The 21,007-nt window shown below is 34.7% G+C and overlaps 1 protein-coding gene across 12 annotated transcripts in view; it reads right to left on the bottom strand.

Annotated features, from left to right (window-relative positions):
- Positions 1-10,402: 10,402 nt before the first annotated feature.
- Positions 10,403-21,007, bottom strand: part of LOC126873691 (protein unc-13 homolog 4B) — a 37,294-nt gene continuing 26,689 nt past the window's right edge. For 11 of the 12 annotated variants that reach the window (XM_050634803.1, XM_050634805.1, XM_050634807.1 and 8 more), the window contains 16 exons: positions 20,002-20,166; positions 19,735-19,913; positions 19,186-19,230; positions 18,942-19,101; positions 18,027-18,550; positions 17,282-17,428; positions 17,057-17,194; positions 16,789-16,977; positions 16,409-16,703; positions 15,649-16,007; positions 15,211-15,400; positions 14,749-15,055; positions 13,852-13,932; positions 12,838-12,961; positions 11,808-12,001; positions 10,403-11,710 (listed from right to left, as the gene is read on the bottom strand). In XM_050634803.1, coding sequence (XP_050490760.1) covers positions 11,616-11,710; positions 11,808-12,001; positions 12,838-12,961; positions 13,852-13,932; positions 14,749-15,055; positions 15,211-15,400; positions 15,649-16,007; positions 16,409-16,703; positions 16,789-16,977; positions 17,057-17,194; positions 17,282-17,428; positions 18,027-18,550; positions 18,942-19,101; positions 19,186-19,230; positions 19,735-19,913; positions 20,002-20,166 — 3,192 coding nt within the window. In that variant the 3' untranslated portion in view covers positions 10,403-11,615. The remainder of the gene's footprint in view (positions 11,711-11,807; positions 12,002-12,837; positions 12,962-13,851; positions 13,933-14,748; positions 15,056-15,210; positions 15,401-15,648; positions 16,008-16,408; positions 16,704-16,788; positions 16,978-17,056; positions 17,195-17,281; positions 17,429-18,026; positions 18,551-18,941; positions 19,102-19,185; positions 19,231-19,734; positions 19,914-20,001; positions 20,167-21,007) is intronic. The other variant, XM_050634804.1, reaches the window with a different exon arrangement.

The raw sequence follows: 21,007 nt of genomic DNA, 5'->3' as shown, positions 1-21,007 counted from the left end.
TGCCTTTAAAAGGGTACAAATCCATCTAGCATAGCAACGTCTAGCATAGCGACTGTCAAATTTTCCAGAATGGGTCACTTAAACTCCTCCGAGCATCTACTTCCGTCAGCTTCCGCGTCCACAAAAGCATGCAAAATCGCGTTTCGTCACAAAGCGAATCACCGCGGGGCAAGAATACTTTTCATCCCGCCATAAACGCGAACTATCTCGTGTTCCACTTAGCACCATCATTCAGGATGGGACGATTTCTCTCTACGAGTTCTTGCGTCTTAGACGAAAAAGATCCACTTCCTGCGACGGCCTTGTTTCACGAAGAAAGGAGGAAGCCAAGGTGGAAGAAGCGGATTGCCCTTCGCGAGCGAACTGGCCTCTGGCTGTCTCGGTGGAGAAGACGCTAGAAAAAGGAGCTCGACGTCGATCCTGTTCCGCCGATACTTGTCACGAACCGTTCCTTCACGGCTTTGACGATTCGAGGAAGACGAAGAAAAGGGACGACGATGGAGAAAAGAACGAGTCGAAGAACTGAGAAACGACTGGGCATTGATATAACGAACGTGACCGGCGCACCTTCGACACTATTACGACACTGGACAACAAAAAAAGACGCGTGTCGCGTTTCTGACCGGCTCATGGTCGCGCGATAAATCGACGTTAAGTCGAAATTACGGTCGTACGAGGGTGTTGCCAATGTTGCTGCGTGCCATGGCAAGCGGGCGGCGGCTTAAGCCTCGTTTTGCCACCATCTGGATCGACTGCTCAGGTACAACATCCTCGTATGTATTGATGGTAATTGCTCGCACATCCGACACTCGCCCGCTTTTTATACTTCACTTTTCCAGCCTGGATTGTCGGATTTTCTTCTTACCTTCACGCGGCGCCTTATTGTTTATCACGGTATAGTTTTTGATAGGGTATTTGTCTGTTTTTTAGGGTGAATGTGACGGGATATCCCTTGGGATGAGGGATCTCTCTTTTTTACTTTTTGTTTGAAGTATATTGAATGAAGTTGAGAGCCCTGGATGTAGTAGGTTGTTTTGGAAATTGAGTGGGAGGTTGATAGAATGATCCTGTGAAGAGGGTACATATTGTCCATGCGATTCGAAAGTCAATCTGTAAGGTACATTTCTTAGGTAATTTATATAATGTTGAATATGTTGAAGAGATAAATAATTGTTCGATTGTTAGATCATTAGATGCTCGATGTGCAATAACGATTGGCATGTAATTAGACTGGAATAGAATTGAAACTCTTGAACTATAAAGTTGCACAATAATTTCAAGTGATATATTTGTAGTAAAATACATAATGGAAGCTAATGTTTCTTTCGAAGACAATACAAAATTCTGTTCCTGTATTCTCTCCCATATTGTTCCTATTTTCTTCTGCATGATATATATTGGTCAAAGCATTATATAAAGTAAAAGGTCTGTTCGGAGAACTGGGGCGAAAACGTCGATTCGATATGAGAGGAAAAAAGAAAAAAAGAAAAATAATACGAGGCGATTGGTTGTTATAAAAGGACGATTAAGCTATAATCGTAGATCGGATAATTATTATTAATCCTTTGAAGCTACAAGCCGCAAATTGCGGTCAGCCTTTGGTGATTCCAGAAAAAGCTTTCTTCGTCCGCGATATGGAAAATATGTCATTTTTTTCTTTCTCTCCTGTGTGGTTTGTATTTATTTAAAGGAAAGAAAAGAGCAAGGATAAAATAACACGCCCTAAACAATTTTACCCCCAGTCGATTACATTTTCCACCGCTTCGACGATGCAAGTGTTCCGTGAACACTCGGCCTACTCCACCAAGAAAGGAAAAACAACGAAAACTGAAGAAGAAAAAAATAAAATATCGATGCAGCAAAAGTATTATTACAGTACCGTATCGAACGAAAATTTTGTGCATAATATTATTAGTTTGGTGCATATAAAATATCGATTCATTCAAGTTCGAATTTGACGAATCAGTGTCATTTATAAAATTTTGTCTGATCGTCAATTGAGCCTCTCAGGAACGAAAAATTGTTTTTGTAAATTTTTCAACATTAACTTTGTAGGGTTCTTAACGTTGTAAAGCAAATAAATTTTATTACGTATGAAACATGAGTAATGTTCAATTCCCAATTTTACTTCTATAAGTTCACCTATCACAATAGAGCATAAATAACAGTATTATACCTAGGTGAATGTTAGAAAGTAGTGTTTTTAACTCATTTTACCCACTTTTTAATCATCAATCACATTAAAGAAAAAATAGCGAAGAATTAAAGAAAACATCTGTTCCACCTGTACAATCGATATTTAATATATCCTTGTAGGATTTGTATATTATTAAATAATTTCTATATCTGCACTTTTATTATCATTTTACTACAATGATGAAAAAGTCATAGATATAATAATTAGTTGATTTTCAGGTGATTTTGGCATTTAAGCACAGCATATGTCTGTTGAATAACGCCCTTATCTACTTGAATTGCTTGACTCGGTTAAATGTTCTCTACTTTTATGATTGCGTCAAAGAAGGATTTTTTGGAAACTTCATAATGAAATATAGCCAGAATTTGAAGATGTTATTTTATTCATCAGTAAATTCTTAACAAATATCAAGCATCTTATATAAACTTCTTATTGAAATATGTAACATCCTCCTTTCTTCTTGAAAAACGAGGATCTTTCTGTTAATCAATACCACAGATATTTTCTCTGATTGTTATATAGATGTCCAACCGAAACCTAAATATTAGCCAGTAATTTTTTTGTAAAAGTACGCAATGAATACAGAGAATAGAATAAAATAAATCCAGTGACGAAAATGAACTTTCCGAACAATCCAATATATCATGTACCTTCATTTACGGTGGCGTGGTATGGACCACGATGACGCTTATGCTAATTCCAAAGGCTGTTGAATGAGCTGCTTAGGGGTGTGAGTCCACGAATTGTTCGTGCGGATCTTCGTGTCAGCGTCTCGTCACTGTCACGCCGGATTAAAATCCGGTTCTCGATTCGCGCGTACCTCTCAATGAAAATAATAACCGACGCTTCAATAGGCTTCGGATCTCTCTTTGTCACCGAGAATCCTTTCATTTCGGCAGCGAAACTACGCACTAAGAGCGTCAGATTAAAAGTTTTTCACTGAACGTATCAACACGCATTGCGTTGGAACATGGGCTTCGTCGCGTGTTTCATTACTGGCCGGATTCGATTCATCCGTTGAAATACTAAAAAAGCGAAAAAGAAAAAAACGTACGGAGTAAAATTGTTTTGTATTTGTGTCTTTAGTATTTCTCGTCGGGCTTTGTTTCTATACTATACATAATGATCTCTCACCAAGTTGCATCAATAATTTTTTCATTTTATACCATGACTAGGCAATATTGGGTGCATTTATCGTATCTGTACATTGTACATGTTCATAGAGGAAAAGAAGGAATTTTGCTTAACATATAGGGGTTTATAATTAATTACTTAAAAGATTCCTGGAACTTTTTATATTATTACAAATCTCCAAGCGTTTAAACGTGAAATCGTCTCTGCACCGTGGAACGTTGTTTTTCGACAATTGTTTTCACAGAAATGGCGTTCCACACAGGTGCCGATAATAGCACAGCTCTTGCGTATATCTCTGTGTCGTTTTTTTTATTCACGCGGCAGCGCAACGTCACAGTTAAACAACGCTAAATTGGCCAAACAACTACTCATTTTTCTCGTCGCGCCCGTTGAATCTCTTTTTCCACGAGCAAACATTATGCATACGTGTTGCGTGTGTAATTACAAGGCTCAAAATTGCATGACGTGATACGATGAAATTACAAAGACAACAAAAAAAAAAGGGGGGAGAGAGAGTGAGAGAAGAGACAAGAAAAAATAGGATGAAGACGAGGAGGATATGGCAAAGGGCAGGGAAAAAGGAGAAAAGAGAGAGGATGTAACCGGCGGTTGCCGCATCGTCGTAAATAGCCGGTGTCCCGCTGCTTTAAAGTCGTTTTAGATTGCACGTTTCGAAACGATTGTTATCGGTCAACAGTCATCATTGGTCAGTTTACATAGCCGCCTCGTATCGATCGACATTCCCGGTAATTACGTATTGTCTGTAGAACGCTGCCGTGTCGCTATTATGCGCTCGCATACACACGTATATAGCATGTCACATATACATACACATTGGCGGATACGTATGCAAACACGCACACAAACACCTTACAAAGACTTCAGTTCGCGTGTGTCACGACGCGACGGTTCCGTGAAACGTGTCACAAACACGTTCCACGTTGCCAATAAAATGGCGTTCGCCGCAGGAAGAGGCGACCGAGTTAGATACTTTCCTGGATACAGCTAAAAAATTGGTCGCTCACTGTGCGCGGCATTCAGTTTGATTTGCGACCACTCGTTTCTCTGTACCAGTGTTTTCCGACGCGGATAGATGGACTGACTTCCGCTGATTTTTGTAGGTTAGGTATCCTGGTCCAAACAGCCGTGGACTTCTTCGAAATTTGGATATTCGCAGGCAAATGTGCTTCAAACGATTTACTTCTGGAACAATACTTTAGCAGTCGATAATATTAATAAATTAATAAGTCATAAATTGCAGGTTCAGTCTCCTCTTTTATGATTTTACTCTTTTATGATTTTACCTCTTTTATGATTGAATTCTGTGTCGAATAGGATAATTAGATAATTTGTAATTTATAAACTTTGATTTCTAAATTTATCTTAGTCTGTTAATTGTCCTGGCGTATTGTTATACAAGACAGTTTGTTAGTACTGGTAGTTTGTGACTCGTAAACTTTCACTAATACGACCTACCTGTGAAAAAGAACCATCGTGTCTTGTTCTTTAGACATTTCGGGAAAAACATAGTTACAAATTTCAACATTTTTGGATATTTTATCTAACCCTGTAAAGACCAGTTAGGTTATTTTGGTTTATTAATTAATCGGTAAGTATTGTTATATCTTGTAATAAGTAGAATAATTCGAAAGTCTTCGGTTTTAAAGATGAGCATCTTTCTCGTGTTTTTAAAGGGAAAGCTTCGATATTTCCAGTATCAGAGTAAACAGTAATAAAATATTAATAAAGTTGAAAGGAAGATTAATGGATATTAATAAAATAAAGCAAAAATACCAATGGGAAAAAGGTTGCTATTTCTAGCGTGAAAACTAAATATTTTTACTAAAATAACAGCATATTTAAATTCCTCTTTAAGGATATTTCCCTCATTTACGAGTACCTATTTGACAGCAAATATTCATTTTTATCACGTTATACATTTTATTTTATAAACTCGCTGTCTCTATTGCTCTGGTGGAAATGGTACTTATCTAATACACAGACGAATTCATTGAATTATGAAGTATCTCGGATCGTTGATATCAAATCAAGAACTTTGTTCATTTCCCTGGCACTGAAATAACATGGATAAAAAATGATGCAAACAGGTTTATACAATGTAATCCATCAAAAAAGGAACGTTATCTAAAGTTCTGTTTAACGTCGTTAAATTGTCCCCAGCTAATAGTGAAAACAGACATCCAGTGGAAGCGACCGTTCTATGGCTATCGCGTTTCTTCGTCACTGTAATTACGAGTTTATCTGCACGTCTCAAGCTCCTTAATTGTCTCATATTTGTACTGCTGGATCTACGTCCATACACACTGTTATGCAATATCGGTGTGTGGCAAACAAAACGTGTGTAAATGACAGAGATCCAACGAGAAATATACTCTGTTCAGAGAATTTTCTTATTCCTCGGAACACCGCGCATCCGCCATGCAAATTTTACTCAGCGATTCATCGTCGTTTCTCCGAGAGATTATTTATCGTGGAAGATTGCACCGTGACGTTCCTGACATACTTTATTATTGTTTCGCGTATCAGATCTGAAGGTAGCCGAGCATACGACTTATCTGCGCCGTATCGTGTACCGGGTAGAAAAATGTCGTGGCAAGGAACTCGATATACATGTATATCTCGGTTTCATCATGCACCGGTAAAAACAGCGATCTCCTATCGCTTCGTTCGTCGCGAAGTTCCTCGATCGAACGGGGTTGAAAAAACGCGAAAGTGATTAGAGCCGATAAAATCCTTATCAAATGCGAACAACGTCATTTTCAGTAGCCTCTGTATGTACTGTAAACTAAATCAAGATTCGACTCGAATGTATACAAGATTTCCAATTGATCGCGTGAAAAGCTACTTGATATAACTGGATCCGTTACACGCGAGTCCAGCGGCTGCCGACTGTCAATTACGGGAAAAAATTGATGACTAACGACCAGATAAAAGCGGTAGTGCATTCCAAATCATGTCCTGTGTATATCGTTCTAACGATCTCTCTGAACACCTGACAAAACACTCCTTGAATATCGTTCACGATATGACCGAACATAATTCGTGTCAATATTTTCGAAGAATTTCAAGTGCTCAAAATGATTGCGAGCTAGTAGCAATGTGGTTTCTAAAAAAACACTCTATGCATGAATATATATCGCCAGAGATATTCCTCTGGCTGTCTACGCCGAAAAGTTCCGCGTAATAATCCGAGGTTATCTCCGGCGACCGAAAAGTTTCGTTTAAGGACACTCTGTCGCGACGAAACTTCGCATTCCGTTACAGGAGGCGGCTCCTCCGCGAAAGTGGCAACCCGTTTTTTTCCTTCTTTTCTCCTTTTTTTCTGCACAGGCACACGATCTTCGTTTTTAGAAGCTTCCCTTTGAGCCACGGGCGAGGTTATGCATGACAAAAAGGGTCCTTCGTCTCCGGCGGTGCACCGAAAATTTTAATAAACATCGAGACAAGAAAGTATCCGGTGCATCGTCGAGTCATGGACAGGGGCGGAAAGTTAACGTGGCGCGGAGTTTCGTCTTGAGTTATTAATAATGATATTTATGTAAAGTATGTACCTCGTATCTCTTATATAACGACGCAGTTTTATCCTTTTATGTTTGTTTGTGATTGTGTTCGCAGATTCACAGATCTGTACATTACCTTAATGTAAGAATAAAAATATTAGGAGGAAATCTAAAGCAATTTACTATGTTATTTTATGCTTTGAAATATTTAAAATATTTTTATCCTAATAGCATTTACTAACAAATAATATAATTTATTGTTTTCTAGGACAATTTTTCTTAATTTTTCGCAAATTCTTCAGATACTAGATCAATCCACGCTTAAAAATATTTTATTATTTATTGCATATTATTTTTTAAAACTGTTTCAATTCCTTGACGACGTTAAGATTTTTTTTCAGATATTTTAAGATTCGATCCTAAATTATTACGTTACTCCTTTGAAATTCTTCATTTTACTAAGTTTTTCCTTTATATCATTTTGTAGTTACTGGATTAAATAAAAATCTATCGATATCTGGTCTCAAGGATAAATTTCATAATTTTTCACTATTCTCTTGAAGATATCCTATCTACATTGCAATCGTAGATTATTACAACAATAGGTAGGAATTTCCTTCCGATTTATGATTACTGATCATTTCTGTATTAAACTACATTATTTGTAATTTTTCCAATTGCTACATTTAGACAATTATCATTTGATTTTTGTTTAAAGATACAAAGTGCACAAAACAAGGTACGATGATGTAACATGTACTTCCATATTGTGGTGTATTCAAATTTTATTCAGTGTATGCTCATACGTACTTTGCCTATATATACACATATGTACGTAAAGTAATCCCGCAAGCTTCCTTCTTTTCACTGAAGATTTTATTATTCGCACAATTTGCTTGATCACAAAACCGAATGATATCTAATTTCGTAACTTTTGAGGGATCCTCCTTTCGGAACGTAATCGTAGTACCGGCACGGAGCAAACTCAATCGGAGTAATATGAAATCAATTGTAAGGCAATTAAAGCGGAGAGCCATCGTTGTCTCGCGCATAAAACTTCCGAAACTCGATCGAAAAGTGAGCGCCGGTTATTGCGCTCTGTTTGCATTGACCGCGGCGGGCCGCATTCATTTGAATTTTAAACAGTTTTTCCGATCTTTCTTTAAAACGATGCCATAGATTTCATTATATGCAATTACTGGGGTCCAGCGTCGCAGTTCGAATAAGGCACAGTGTCTGTGCTATCGACGTGATCATTAAGGGGAACCTTTGTTTGCGTATTTTAATTAATACGCCAAAAGGCAAACCTCATTTTACTTCTATTAACCTGTACCCGATCCCCTGAGCATATTCCTCGTTATATATTTTTGCAGAGTATCCTATTAATAAAATTGTCATATCCATTTTCTGTAACATTTCGATTGGAATGGAATCTTTACATATTATACGTGTAAAGGTCACACGCGAAAGACACGATAAGTCTGTCGATTTTCTAATTCTTATGTCACTTGGCAAGACTACTATCGATATTTTTAATATGCTCAAGAGTAGACGGATAACAAAGACATATATTTAATCCTAGGATAAATGAAAATATAGTTTGGATAATATGAAACTCATTGATATACATATACATACACATAGTGTATTGAATTTTAAAATTATGTACATTAAAAGATAGAAGCTGTATGACCTATCATCGTCCTCCCCTATAGCCTTCGTATCTTCTTTCTTTCTTCTCTTTTCGTTTTCTGTGATACATATGTATAGAAAAGATAAAAAGGAGAAGGGAAAATGGAGCTATAATAGAAAATTGCAATATTAGTTCGCATTGCGTGCACTTGTAGCTGTGAGAGTTACGTAGATGACTTTCTGCACGCCACTGAATCATCAACGCAAAGGGCCATGATAACGAGATAACGTGTTACGAAATAGAGTCAATTAAGTAATCCGAGTTACACGCATTAGCCACGCAATATTGGGTTTTCAACACGATTCTTGTTTGGAAAAATAACACTGGGTTAGTTATCGCTAAGGGAAGTCATACATTTATTCATGATCGTTAAATCTTGTCATTTGACCCATTAACCGTCTACATTGCTCTAGCGCAATATATCACATTTGTAATCTTTTCTCAGGCAATCTACATTATTGAATTCTGTTTCTCAATATCGAGCATTTGCTTAAATATCTTTTTCGTCACATCCTATAGCTTACAATTTTCTGGAGTTCGAAAATATTGACATGTTTATAGCATTATGATAAACTTCACAATCATCTAATTCTTAATTCTTTTCTCAATCGCAGGAATTCCTTTTGTATTTCTGAAATATCTATTAAAATTTCTGTATTATGACAGAACAATAAATAAGCTACTATATCTATATTTTTTGATAATGTTGTGTTTACGGAATTTTTATGTATTTATCAAAGAATATTAAAGAATCATTTAAAATTTCAGATATTATATATATATATATATATAACCATTGAATACACAAGGAATATTTAGTTAACATTTAACGTTTTTCATTAAAATCATTTTATCATAAAATAAATTCTCCATGTGATATGTTTGAAAGAAAAGTTATACAAGATAAAATTAAGATTAACGTAACAAAAAGTGGTATAATCTCGAGTAAAGTTCGTTTTCGATATTTCAGCTCCCTCTTCCAGTCTTCGATGATGACGCATTGTGGTACTAGCCTATTTCCAGAACATCAGTATCGGTAACGTGATCGCAAAGTGGTAAGATAAAAATTGAATTGTGTACTGAAAAGAAAACCGCAATCAATCTATTCACAATAGACACACAATCGTATCATGATTTTAAATAAACCTATCACTTAACTCGATTGATAAACAGAAATATATGTATCTTCTATGATAACGACAACCTATTCATTATCAAATAAAATTTTTGAGAAAGAACATGAAATTTTGTATTTTGAAAGACTCGAAGATAATGAGTGAAATACAATAAATCATTTTGATCAAATTTATTATTTAAATGAATTGATAAACACAAATAAATCATTCGTTATAATCTATCCATTACAAACTAAAATAGAAAAGAACGTGAAAAATTTTATTTTAATGAAACTTAAATACATTGATACAAAGAAAATAAATATTTTTAATTAGAATACGAATTATATAAGGAACTGGAGAATATTTCTAAAAAATCAGGATGAACATATTTAATATTGGGGATCTTTGTTGAGATCTTTATGAGCAGCGGATGATATAGTAGACCTCTGTAGTGCAACTAATGAAATTTTAACATTTCTGCGAACAGAATTCAAGAGAATAATCGATTCTAACTGCGTTGCCGAGCACGCAAACTGAATAAAGTGCATGTAATTTTAAACAGAACGCATTCCACGTAGACAGGAACGAGGAACGAGAAAACATTAACCACGTGCACAGTGTGGAATTCCTTTCGTAAATAACAGATGAATTTAATAATAACTTGTTACAATTCGAGAAATTAATCGAGTATTATAGAATTTTTAAGCAGCCCTCACGAAAATAACAATGCTCGTGTTAATATGTTTTAATAATTTATTCAACGTTCATTACATTTCGTAACTTTGAGTTGCTTCGCGTACAAATATAGATAATATTTAAAACAATAATATTATGATTACTCTTTGTCTATTCTGTGAATAAAATAACTTCCTGAACTAATAACATAATTAATTTCCCCAAATTTGAATAACGCATAATAAAAAATGTTGAACAAGTTTCATTTTATATATTTTATAAACTTCGTGATATTATACGCAATATAATGCAGCATAGTTTGATAAACAAAGAGTACTCAGAATCTCTCGATAACAAATTTCTCGACCGCGATTTCCTTCTGAATTGATCGATTCGACAAAGATAATAATACTAGATAAAACATATACTTTCGTTATACATACATTGTAAACAACATCGTATAAAACATATATGCGTTCGATTCATAGTAGCAATTCTATCTACACGTATATTACAAACATCATTTTGATTTCTTCTTATTCTTATAGTTTTCTTGTCAGAAACTCTTTTGATTCGTATTTATTGCAATTACGTGTATTTTGGACTTAATGGTAAATAGCAATGTTGCTCGTAAGTAGTACTTACTCAGCCTTACAGTTTTCCTAGTCTTGAAATGCGACGTTTCGTGTCTCGCGAAGGAAAATACATTTGATGTTTAATATTCGAAGCGATACACAGCCTAGAAATGGGTATTAGCTGTTAACAACAGCGTACCTATACTTATGAAAACTTTATAAAAATAGTTCATTATTTCTTTGCATTCTGTTCCTCGTGGACTAGCTAATTTATTTAATTTCATATGATAAAATGATCGACGCATCGACTCATGAACAATTAAAAATATTGATTTTAATAAATTACAAAATTTGTAGCTGTTAACGTAATATTTAAAATAACAAAAATCCTTTAAGTAACTTTATGTCTGATGTTGAAGATTTTAAGAAATGCTTATTACGTATCGAGTTTTCTTGTGAAATGGTTTGAGATAAATTAATTACAAAAATAGTGACGATGTAAAATAGTCTTAAACTTTAGTAATAATACAATTTAACGATTCACGTATTGAGTTAAATTACGTATCTCGTAAAATTAACAATTCCTTCATTTTTATTCATTTAGATATTGGGCATCAGCATCAGTTAGATATTGGGAGCGTTGCTTCGTTGTCGTATGACATAGAAAATAATTTCAATCGCCTTTCTTACAAGCGATAGGCATTATTTTCGTTCAGCCTTAGAACTAAGCTTCGATAAGAACTCTGTCGCCTGATTGTCTCCCTTTCTGTGTTCTAACGCTTGAATTACGTCCGTACCTGAACATAGAACAACAATCAAAATGTAAGAGATAAAAGTAGATTAGATAAAGGCAATTAGTTGGTTATGATTAGAGGAAAAGTAAAGAAAACCTACTTTTCCTTGTAGGACGTGAAAGATTCAAGTGAATTTGGTCGAGAGACTCAATTCCTTGATCTGGTCCCGTTTCAGGAATTTCGCTGAATGGTAGGAAAGCCTCTGCCATGAATCTCGATCGAAGAAAATCTTTGTCCTTTAGTTCGAAAACTACGATTGCGTTTTCTGTGGCTCTTTGTTCGCTTGTTAGAGGTCTGAAAGTATTTACATTAGTTAAATCGGAAATTTTGGAAATGAATAACATTTTGGAGAATAATAATATGGTGTTTTTGAAATGTTATAAAATTAGGCGAAAGGTGGTCTGTTATGGAAAAGGAAGTAAAATATGTAAAAATTAAAATTTTTGTATCCAAAGTTTACTTTTTATTTATAAACGTACTTATACAGGGTGGTTGGTAACTGGCGGTACAAGCGGAAAGGGGGCGATCCTACGCGAAAAAAGAAGTCGAAAATATAGAATAAAAATTTTTCGTTTGAGGCTTTGTTTTCGAGAAAATCGACTTTGAATTTTCGCTCGGTACGCGTGCACTTTATCACGTCTCGTTATAACGGATCTCACTGTAGATCGTTGTCTCGATGGAAAAATTAAAAAAAAAAATTAAAAAAATAACTTTTATTCTATTTTTTCGACTTCTTTTTTCGCGTAGAATCACCCCCTTTCCGCTTGTACCACCAGTTACCAACCACACTGTATATTGTAGTACCAAAATGTCACATTGATATTAGAACGTTTGATATTTTTCTTGTCTTTCGATAAACTATATATCATCTATGTAAGTAAGATTCTCAAAATCGATATTCTTGAAAAATAAACTACGGATGAAGAAATTTAATTTTATACTTTTCTCAACTCTTCTCTGTTTATATAATATTTTCATCCACAATCTATATCTTGTTTATGTATTCAATTCTCTTAATATTTCTACGTATTATACATACATCTATTATGGGCAGATATAATATAATATTTACATGTAATGTTTCCAACGATCCATTCTCTATCGAAAAAAAAAGTTTGACTATTACTCACATGTTGAAAATTTCGTCGTACAGCGGATAGAGGTTTTCCTTTTGCACATGCGTTTTAGGCAATTTTACGTCGGCGAACTTTTCCTCCGGAAGTAGCTTCACCTTCACATATGAATCGCAACTACCTGGAAGATAGGTGGAACAGTATTTTCAAACTGCTCTTTCGAAACACCAGAAAGACCCCGATATAGGCTCATGCACGATGAAAGGTGACTGTCTGTATTCTTGATGGGTCTTTTGTCTATGAGGTTCCACAGTGTCAACAACATTTAATATATTAAATTGCTGCATAAATTTTCTTCGTCGTTTCGTTCATATAAACACGCTATCAATGTTATAATAAATATAATATCGCTATGTAAATCGACATAAACTATTCTCACTAGTCCATTCAGATCCGTCAATAATCATCCACTCAGAAGGATTTTTATTAGGTTGAAGACAAAGTAATATCTGTTTCTGAAGATAAGAAGACAAGTTGACAAGAAAAACAGTTTCAAATAGACAATTTACGATAAAATCATTTTATGAGAATGGTGTTTCGTATTTATAAAATGGTATTTATAAAATAAAGATATAAGGATTTACGGATAAATGTAGTAAATCGAATTTGTAAATCTACTCTGATGAACATACACAGAACTTATGCAGCAATTTAATATGACATAAACGAAAAAACACACATTTTACAACGGTTAAACATTCGTTAAATAATTTTTAAATTATTTGTTATGTTTGGAACCTTATAGAAGTTTGCATCACTCGTGATCAATTCCATGTTTCTAACTTAGGGAAATTATTCGATATGCTAAAATACTCGTACATTCTCTAGTTACAAATACATAGTAACAGAAAATGTAATATAACAGTTTGGTCAGCCGTGTTCATGCAAATCTGTAAGTCTAATTGTTGCGAGGGCAGGCATGAGAGATTCTAATTTTAACAGTGATGAGGAAGAGCGTGTTTTTTTTTTTTTTTTGTTTATTTCTTTATTTGACATCCACGGTTTACATACTTGTCTTCCCTTCTTTCAGTCTTTGTTTAGATTTTGTATGAAGCTTGTGCTTGAGAGTAGACACCTTGCCTACCAAATCGCCTACAAAATCGAAAGAAAAGGTCATTCTCTTTGTCGCGAACCACCCGCTCATTCCCGTAACCGATGTACAGTGAAACAAGCAAACGTTAACGAGCTACAGAATGAAAATCTAAGTTCAATTTACGTCGATGATGGAGCTTTGCGTTTTGTCTATCGACGTGTGCAATTCTGCTTCTCTTTGATGATTCGGTATAACGTATTGAGTGATGCTCATAAAACGACTGATGCGATTATCATTTTTTAATTAAACGATTTTGCAAAATTTCTGAAAGAAATTCTCTTAATAAATTTCTTTTTCTAACTAAATAAAGAAATAAAAGGTACTTGACCTATGCACAGTTAATTTTGTAGATGACAAGTTATAAATATTACAGTAAAGAATTTTTCATGAATTAATTACGTCTGCTTTGTAATTTTTAAATGCACATTATAGTTTTCTATGTATTCCGTCTGTAGATAATGAATATGTCATCGATAACAATTATTTATAGCATTAACTTTTCTACGAATAAATCATTCAACATTTTTATACATTCTATATGATACATATGTGACAATTGATTTGCTAAAATATTTGGTTATCAAAAAGACGTCGTACAGTAGAAACAATATTTAAGTTTCAAATCAAACTCTTTTGTATTCTATGAATTCCAAAGATAATCGCACTTTTCGCTTCATCAGAACCACCCGTAGAAATTAAAAAGTGTATAATAAATTATGTCTCGTCTAAAATATTGTTTTTAACATTCATGCCTTAAATTGTAATTTCGAATTCAAATGTTCTTTAGAAAATAATGTCAATTTTTCTTCTCTTACCGTTACTGTCGACCGGTCGTAACTTCCTCGCGTTCAATATCTGAATGTTCAACGAATTATCCACGAACTGGGCCTTCACGGTGATCTGTCCGTACTCGGATTCTTCCAACTCGTTCTGTTCCTTTATTCGTTCCTGATGGTAACGATGTATCAGCTCAGCTGTCTCCAGGCCGTGGAGCTCCAGAAGGTGTTCGATCTTTTCCAGAACCTTCACGTTCGCCGTCTCGTCAGCTCCAACATTAAAATATCGAATGAGGGTATGCAGAGTGCGATGGAGGTTTGAATAAAACGATGGTGGCCTTCTTCTCTGTAATGCAAAGATTTTCAGCTTTCATACTTTTTCGATACGCAAATTACTAAAAACCATTTTCTTGCCATTTATATAAGAGCAAGATTGTTTAAAGAGGGAAAAATAATTGGAGAAAAAAGAATAAAAGAATGACGAAGAATAGTTTCTAGTACCTCTAGGTTATTATGTACTAATTGATATAAGCTTTCCGATAGCGTGTCCCAAATAACATGCAAGATCCTCTCAAAATTGTCTTCATTAAGATGATCGTGCAACGTCGATAAGTTACTATCAAGATACTGTAGAAGTCGATCCATGGTATTGCTGGTCGCGTCTATCAACTCTGCCCCCTCCATGAGATACCTTTATCCAAATTATAAAGGTAACAATTAATGAGAAATTAAATACAGTAGAACCTCATTTAATGGAACGAAATTTTAGTTAAATTTTTAAAATTAAACCCATTTATATGAACGTGAACTATGGACGTAAAATATGTATGGAACGTAAAATAATAGATGGGGAGAAAAATTATCGAACCTATGAACCGTTTATCCTATAAGTTTCGATAATTGGGATTACATAAAATGTGAAAAGTTTGCTATAATTACCTGTTCATGGCAGGAGACATCTTATCCGCGACGACTTGTAAAAGTTCTATAATCTTGTTTTTAACAGTGTCAGTGGCATTATCGATGATCAGCTGAAGCGTCTGTTTACATCTGTCTGCGTCTTCTTGGGTTTTCTTTTCCGCTAGCTCATCCACGATGTTCTGAAGTCCTAGATCGTTGGCTAATGGCGCAATTGACGTTCTAATGTAATCGATATTATTGATCGCGAAACACCACGCCGTTGATACGGAGAACTTCCTTTCGTACACGCTACTTTCTGACAACTGTTCCAATTCTGTGGTCAATTCCGCCTTCTTTGCCATTTTATCTGCGTATGCAATAGAACATTTGCAGATATCCTAAAAATATGTAATGCGATATATTTTTCAGGAAATAGAAATATTTTCAAAGTTTGCACTTTTCTTTCATTAATAGCTATACTAAGATACAATTAACTCGTACAGTTTAGGAGTTTTCTGAGAAAAGAATCTGCATGTCTATGGTATATTACGTGTATAGGTATCAAATGTATTTTCCATAGTAGAATTATTATGAAATTTTTATTTCGTAATAAGAAAGACGAAGTTTGAATCACTTCCCACGAACATAAGTAATATTAAAAAATTAGAGCTAGGATTGCCAGTACAATTTAATATGGATTTTGGATTATATCTGGATCTTAAGATATGCATGTATGTAGCAAAATAAGAAATAAATATTCCAAATTTTTCGATCAAAAAGTCGTTCTCTATGGACTTACGTCTATAATTTTGGCAATGAAAGTGTAGGAGCCTTCCGTGTCCGGCCATGCGAGTTGTGTCCAAAAGACTTTGATTTGGTAGAATATCGTTAATGTATCCACAGCACTTGAGCTGTATTGGACGGAGTTATCGACTGCTTGCAACGTGTCAAACTCCACGGCTCTGTCTATTCGTTTCAGGGCCTTGTACACCGCTATATCGAGCCAATGTGCCACACCAGCTCTGAACCAGTTATAGTAAGTCTGTACTTTCATCCCTTCCAGCTGCCCTTCGGCGCATAGCACTTGACCAAGGCTAAAAAAATTATATTTTATAGTTATTTCTGAATATTAGAATATTGGCAGCTAAAAAATTATATACAGAACACATAACGACTTACATAACGTATCTCTGCAACGCAAGATACAGTTCGAATAAAGTCGTTCCCAGATTTAATTCCACATCGGCGTTTTCAATTTCAATTCTCTTCAACCTGCCGCAGACATCCTCTATAACAATCATACATATATCACTGATCCTCTTCTCGTACATCATGTACAGACATCTTGCATAAGGAAAATTAATTCGCCTGAAATTACAATGAAATTAATTTTAAACAATATTCAACATCATGCTAGAATTCTGTCTAAAAGATTTTTAATTCTCACTTGATGAACAGCCTATCGTAATTATCAATAGCATTTTGTAAATCTGCTCTAACAAGTTGAATCACTTTGATGTGATACTTCAGCGCATCTTCGTCCGATTCGTTTTCCGGGAAATTATTATTCAATATATGGTCAAACCTAAAATACCATAGAAATAAAATGTACAATTATTTAATTCGCTATTTATAAGTTTTAATGTTTTCTTAAGATTGTACAAACGCTCACCATTCGATACCACCCTGTTCAACAGTGTACTCTAAAGCTTGAAGGACACTTAGTGTCTCGTCAGGGTCTGGAAACCAGGGATACATTTTTGCAGGGAATAGGTTAATGTCTTCAGGCACTTTAAGGGACGAAATCGACGACAGAATTCTAATGAAAGAGAAAAATTCGCTTTGAGAACCTCGAAGATTGACTGTTTTCATAAACTTTTAAACACAAATACAGTAATATCTTCGCTAGCTGATTATTGCTGTTCTTATTCTTTACATTGGTACACGCTTGTAATTTCTTAGATTATCTGATAATTTTATTTCTTAAAATCATATCAATTGCAGCTTTTAAAATTCTCTTTTAGATTGTGATAATAAAGTATAAATTTAATCTCTTTGTATAAACGAGTATTCTGTAAGAATTGTTTTAACAGATTTTGAATCGATTCTACGTGAAGTATTGCGTGAGATATTACGTAAGATTCTGGTTAATAATCTTAGAGCATCTTCTATTTCTAGCAAAACATTAACGTTTAACGTAGATTATGTATTAAACTTTTTCCAATTTGCAGCTAATATAGCAACTGTTCTAAAATTTTTTAACTAGATTCTTACTTCATTTGCATTCAATGCAAACGAAATACACCAATTCTCTAGAATTCTATTTTCCTTGATAGTTGATCAGATACGATCCCAAGCTACGACCAGCTAACACGGAAATTCTGTACTTAGGATTCACATAGTTTATTAATAATCACCCCAAAATCGCGGACAACTGTGTCATGGCGTTCTTGTCTCCAATCGTGAGCCTCCTGATCTTGCGAATACTGTTCAGACACGAGTATAACAACTTCTTCGTGGCATCCCAAAATAATCTTGTTTCGTCTGCCGAGAAAAGACCATTCTCCATGGGCCTCAGAAGGTCGATCGCTAATTTATTGAAGACAATAAAGTTTAACGGATGTTCTTGATGGATCCTTGAATATTCTATCCATTGAGCTAGCGTCACGTTTCTGGCTAGTAAACCACGTTGAGCACTGTGCTGAAGAAGAAGAACTTCCGCTGGCGCTGACCATCGACCGCACCAACAGTATTTCTCTATTTTCTGGGTCTCTATTTCGTATAACAATAGCACCCTGATCAGGTGTCTGTACTCTTGTGCGGCCACCTGTGCATTGTGCTCGGCACTGAAGGCCAGCCTTAGTTTCACTACACCACGTCGTTTTGATTTGTTCTTCTTCTCGAGGGAATACCACATTGTATGGCCTGTTGTTGGTATGTCCTGATATTGAACGAGAAATCAATCTTAGTAGATTCATAATTTATTAATGCACTAATGAGAATTGATATGTTATGAGAAATTCATCTGTAGTAGACTTTAATGTAAATTATCTGAAGAATCTTCTAAGGAATGTAATAGTTCTGTGAAACGAAATTGTTCTTGATCTGCGATTATATGAAGATTAAAGCTTCTTACGATCTGAATTCTAGTTAACATTTTTTTAGCAAGTAGTTTCTGATTTAAAAAAGAAAGTAGGAAAAACTCCTACATATTTAGTGCTCTGGACTACTGGCAGTTAAACTAGATTTTTAGTGACAAATCAGAGGATGAATTTAAGCAAACTGAGAGTAGAAGTTAAATAATGATAGTGACGTTTGATTATTTTATGTACCTTCAAAGGTATCCTACAGCGACCGATAAATTCGTTATCATGGCAACCAGTAGTGGCAGTAACAGCAATTTCCTTCGCTAGTTTTACCAGCCCTCGAACACCCTTCACGTCTTTTACTTTACTCATTTTCTCAGGAACTGTTTCAGCAGCGTCGAAGTCCCTTTAAATCGAGGAATAAAAAGATCATATCTAAACATGTTGTTAACAAATTTTACTCCGATTACAGTCTTCGTTATAAACTTACCACACTTCTAGATACAGTACGTCGTTTTCTGGGTCGTCTAGAGGGCTACAAGAAATCATGATTGAAGTTATATTACAATTTATGCATCACAGTGCCGAAATTTAATCTAATAGATTCTAATACCTTATATTATATTTCACCTTAATATTTTATACTTTATTGGCCTATGAATTAAAATTCAGCACTATTTCAAATATTTGATTATTTATTCATGAAAATAATGATAATACTGTAATATGTATTAGATAATGCTAATATTAATTTAATTATTACAGTACATGATTAGCGTCCAACTTCTCAAAAAAGAAATTGCGTATATCCTCAAGGTTATTTATCATAAAAAATGGAATGAATAGTCGTAAATTTCTAGTATTTTTAATAAATGGGTAAATTAAGGTAAATTTTAATAAACGATATTCGTAATATCATTATTTCTCTACTCTTCCAATGTATGCTTTCTGGACGATTCATATAACGAAAAAACGTGATTTTTGTCAAACAACATTTTCTTAAACTTCACTTTAAACAAACATACGTCTGTCAACTCACAGTTCGAAGTGTTCCTCCCACACTGGGCTCAGTGTGGATGTTTTCACGGCAGTGTTGTACCTCCTCGTGGGAGCAGATTCGAGGTAAAGGGCGCAGAAAGGGTCGCTTTTACCATTAGAATCTTTCGACACAAGTTCTTTGGCTTCGATCACTTCGACGTTCAAATGCATTTCCGGTGGCTATATAAATTATAAATAAGTGACTTACAATTTTATAATTTGTTGAAATATTGACACGTGGAATTGGAATTGGCGACGAAATTCTTACCTCCATGTTTTTTGTCTCGTGCAAAACTCTCTCGTGCATGTCGTTGTCGACTTTGAACGCATTTTGAAGGTAGTTCAACAGAGTTTCCAATTCACACTCTTTAGAAACGTCATAACCGACTTGGTGTTGGGTCATGAACACCAAAGCAGCATAGAGCTCCTCAATCTACAGTAATATCAAACGTTATAAACTAAGGTCAAAGATATAACTATTAACAGAGGAGTGGACAGGACATAATATTTTAATATCTAGATACTCGGTGCAAAAAGATAAAATGTGACTTCTTCTTCCCTTGTGGTATCATCATTGTATGTAACAATAATAAGAAATTCTTTTACTAAACATTGATAATATTCGTTTTCTCTCTATTACTGTCACTAAATGGCACAATTATAGACATTCTGTATCACTTAATACATCATTGTCCATTGCAGCTGATATATGTAATATAATAATATCTATAATATTCCACAAAACATAGCTGATTCACTGATACGTGAATGAAAGTACATATTACACAATCTAATAAAATAGGACACATTTCTATCGAATCTTTTCTAAAAAATAAATTAATAAGTTACACAAGTATTTAGAAGTAAATAGAAGGGCAATTACTTCTCAAACGTATCGTAAACATCAGTAAATAACCTTCAATTGGTTTACAAATGTTGATAATTAAATAATGTAAGAACAATGTGCAATCGATTTACGTCACACATAATTGTACCATCTGCTAGTCACAAGATGCGTTGATAAGACACAGCGAGGAGATTTTAGCTGCTAGTCGTTTGTCGAAGCATCGCTCGTGGTACGATATACTCACAGTTCAAAGTTCTTCAGCCGGAGCATTAAACGCATGCTTCAATCGAGCACATGATTGGCAGCGAACAGATACGTATTGTGTGAACAATTTTGTTTACTTTTTATTAGTGGCACCTTCAAATATTCAGATATAGTTGAGTAATGAACTGCGCATAAGTTCAAAACCACTTTATTTTCACCGTTC

This window comes from Bombus huntii, chromosome 15 (genome assembly GCF_024542735.1).
Source record: "Bombus huntii isolate Logan2020A chromosome 15, iyBomHunt1.1, whole genome shotgun sequence".
Taxonomy (NCBI): Eukaryota; Metazoa; Arthropoda; class Insecta; order Hymenoptera; family Apidae; genus Bombus; species Bombus huntii.
This window is presented reverse-complemented; position numbering and strand designations above follow the sequence as displayed.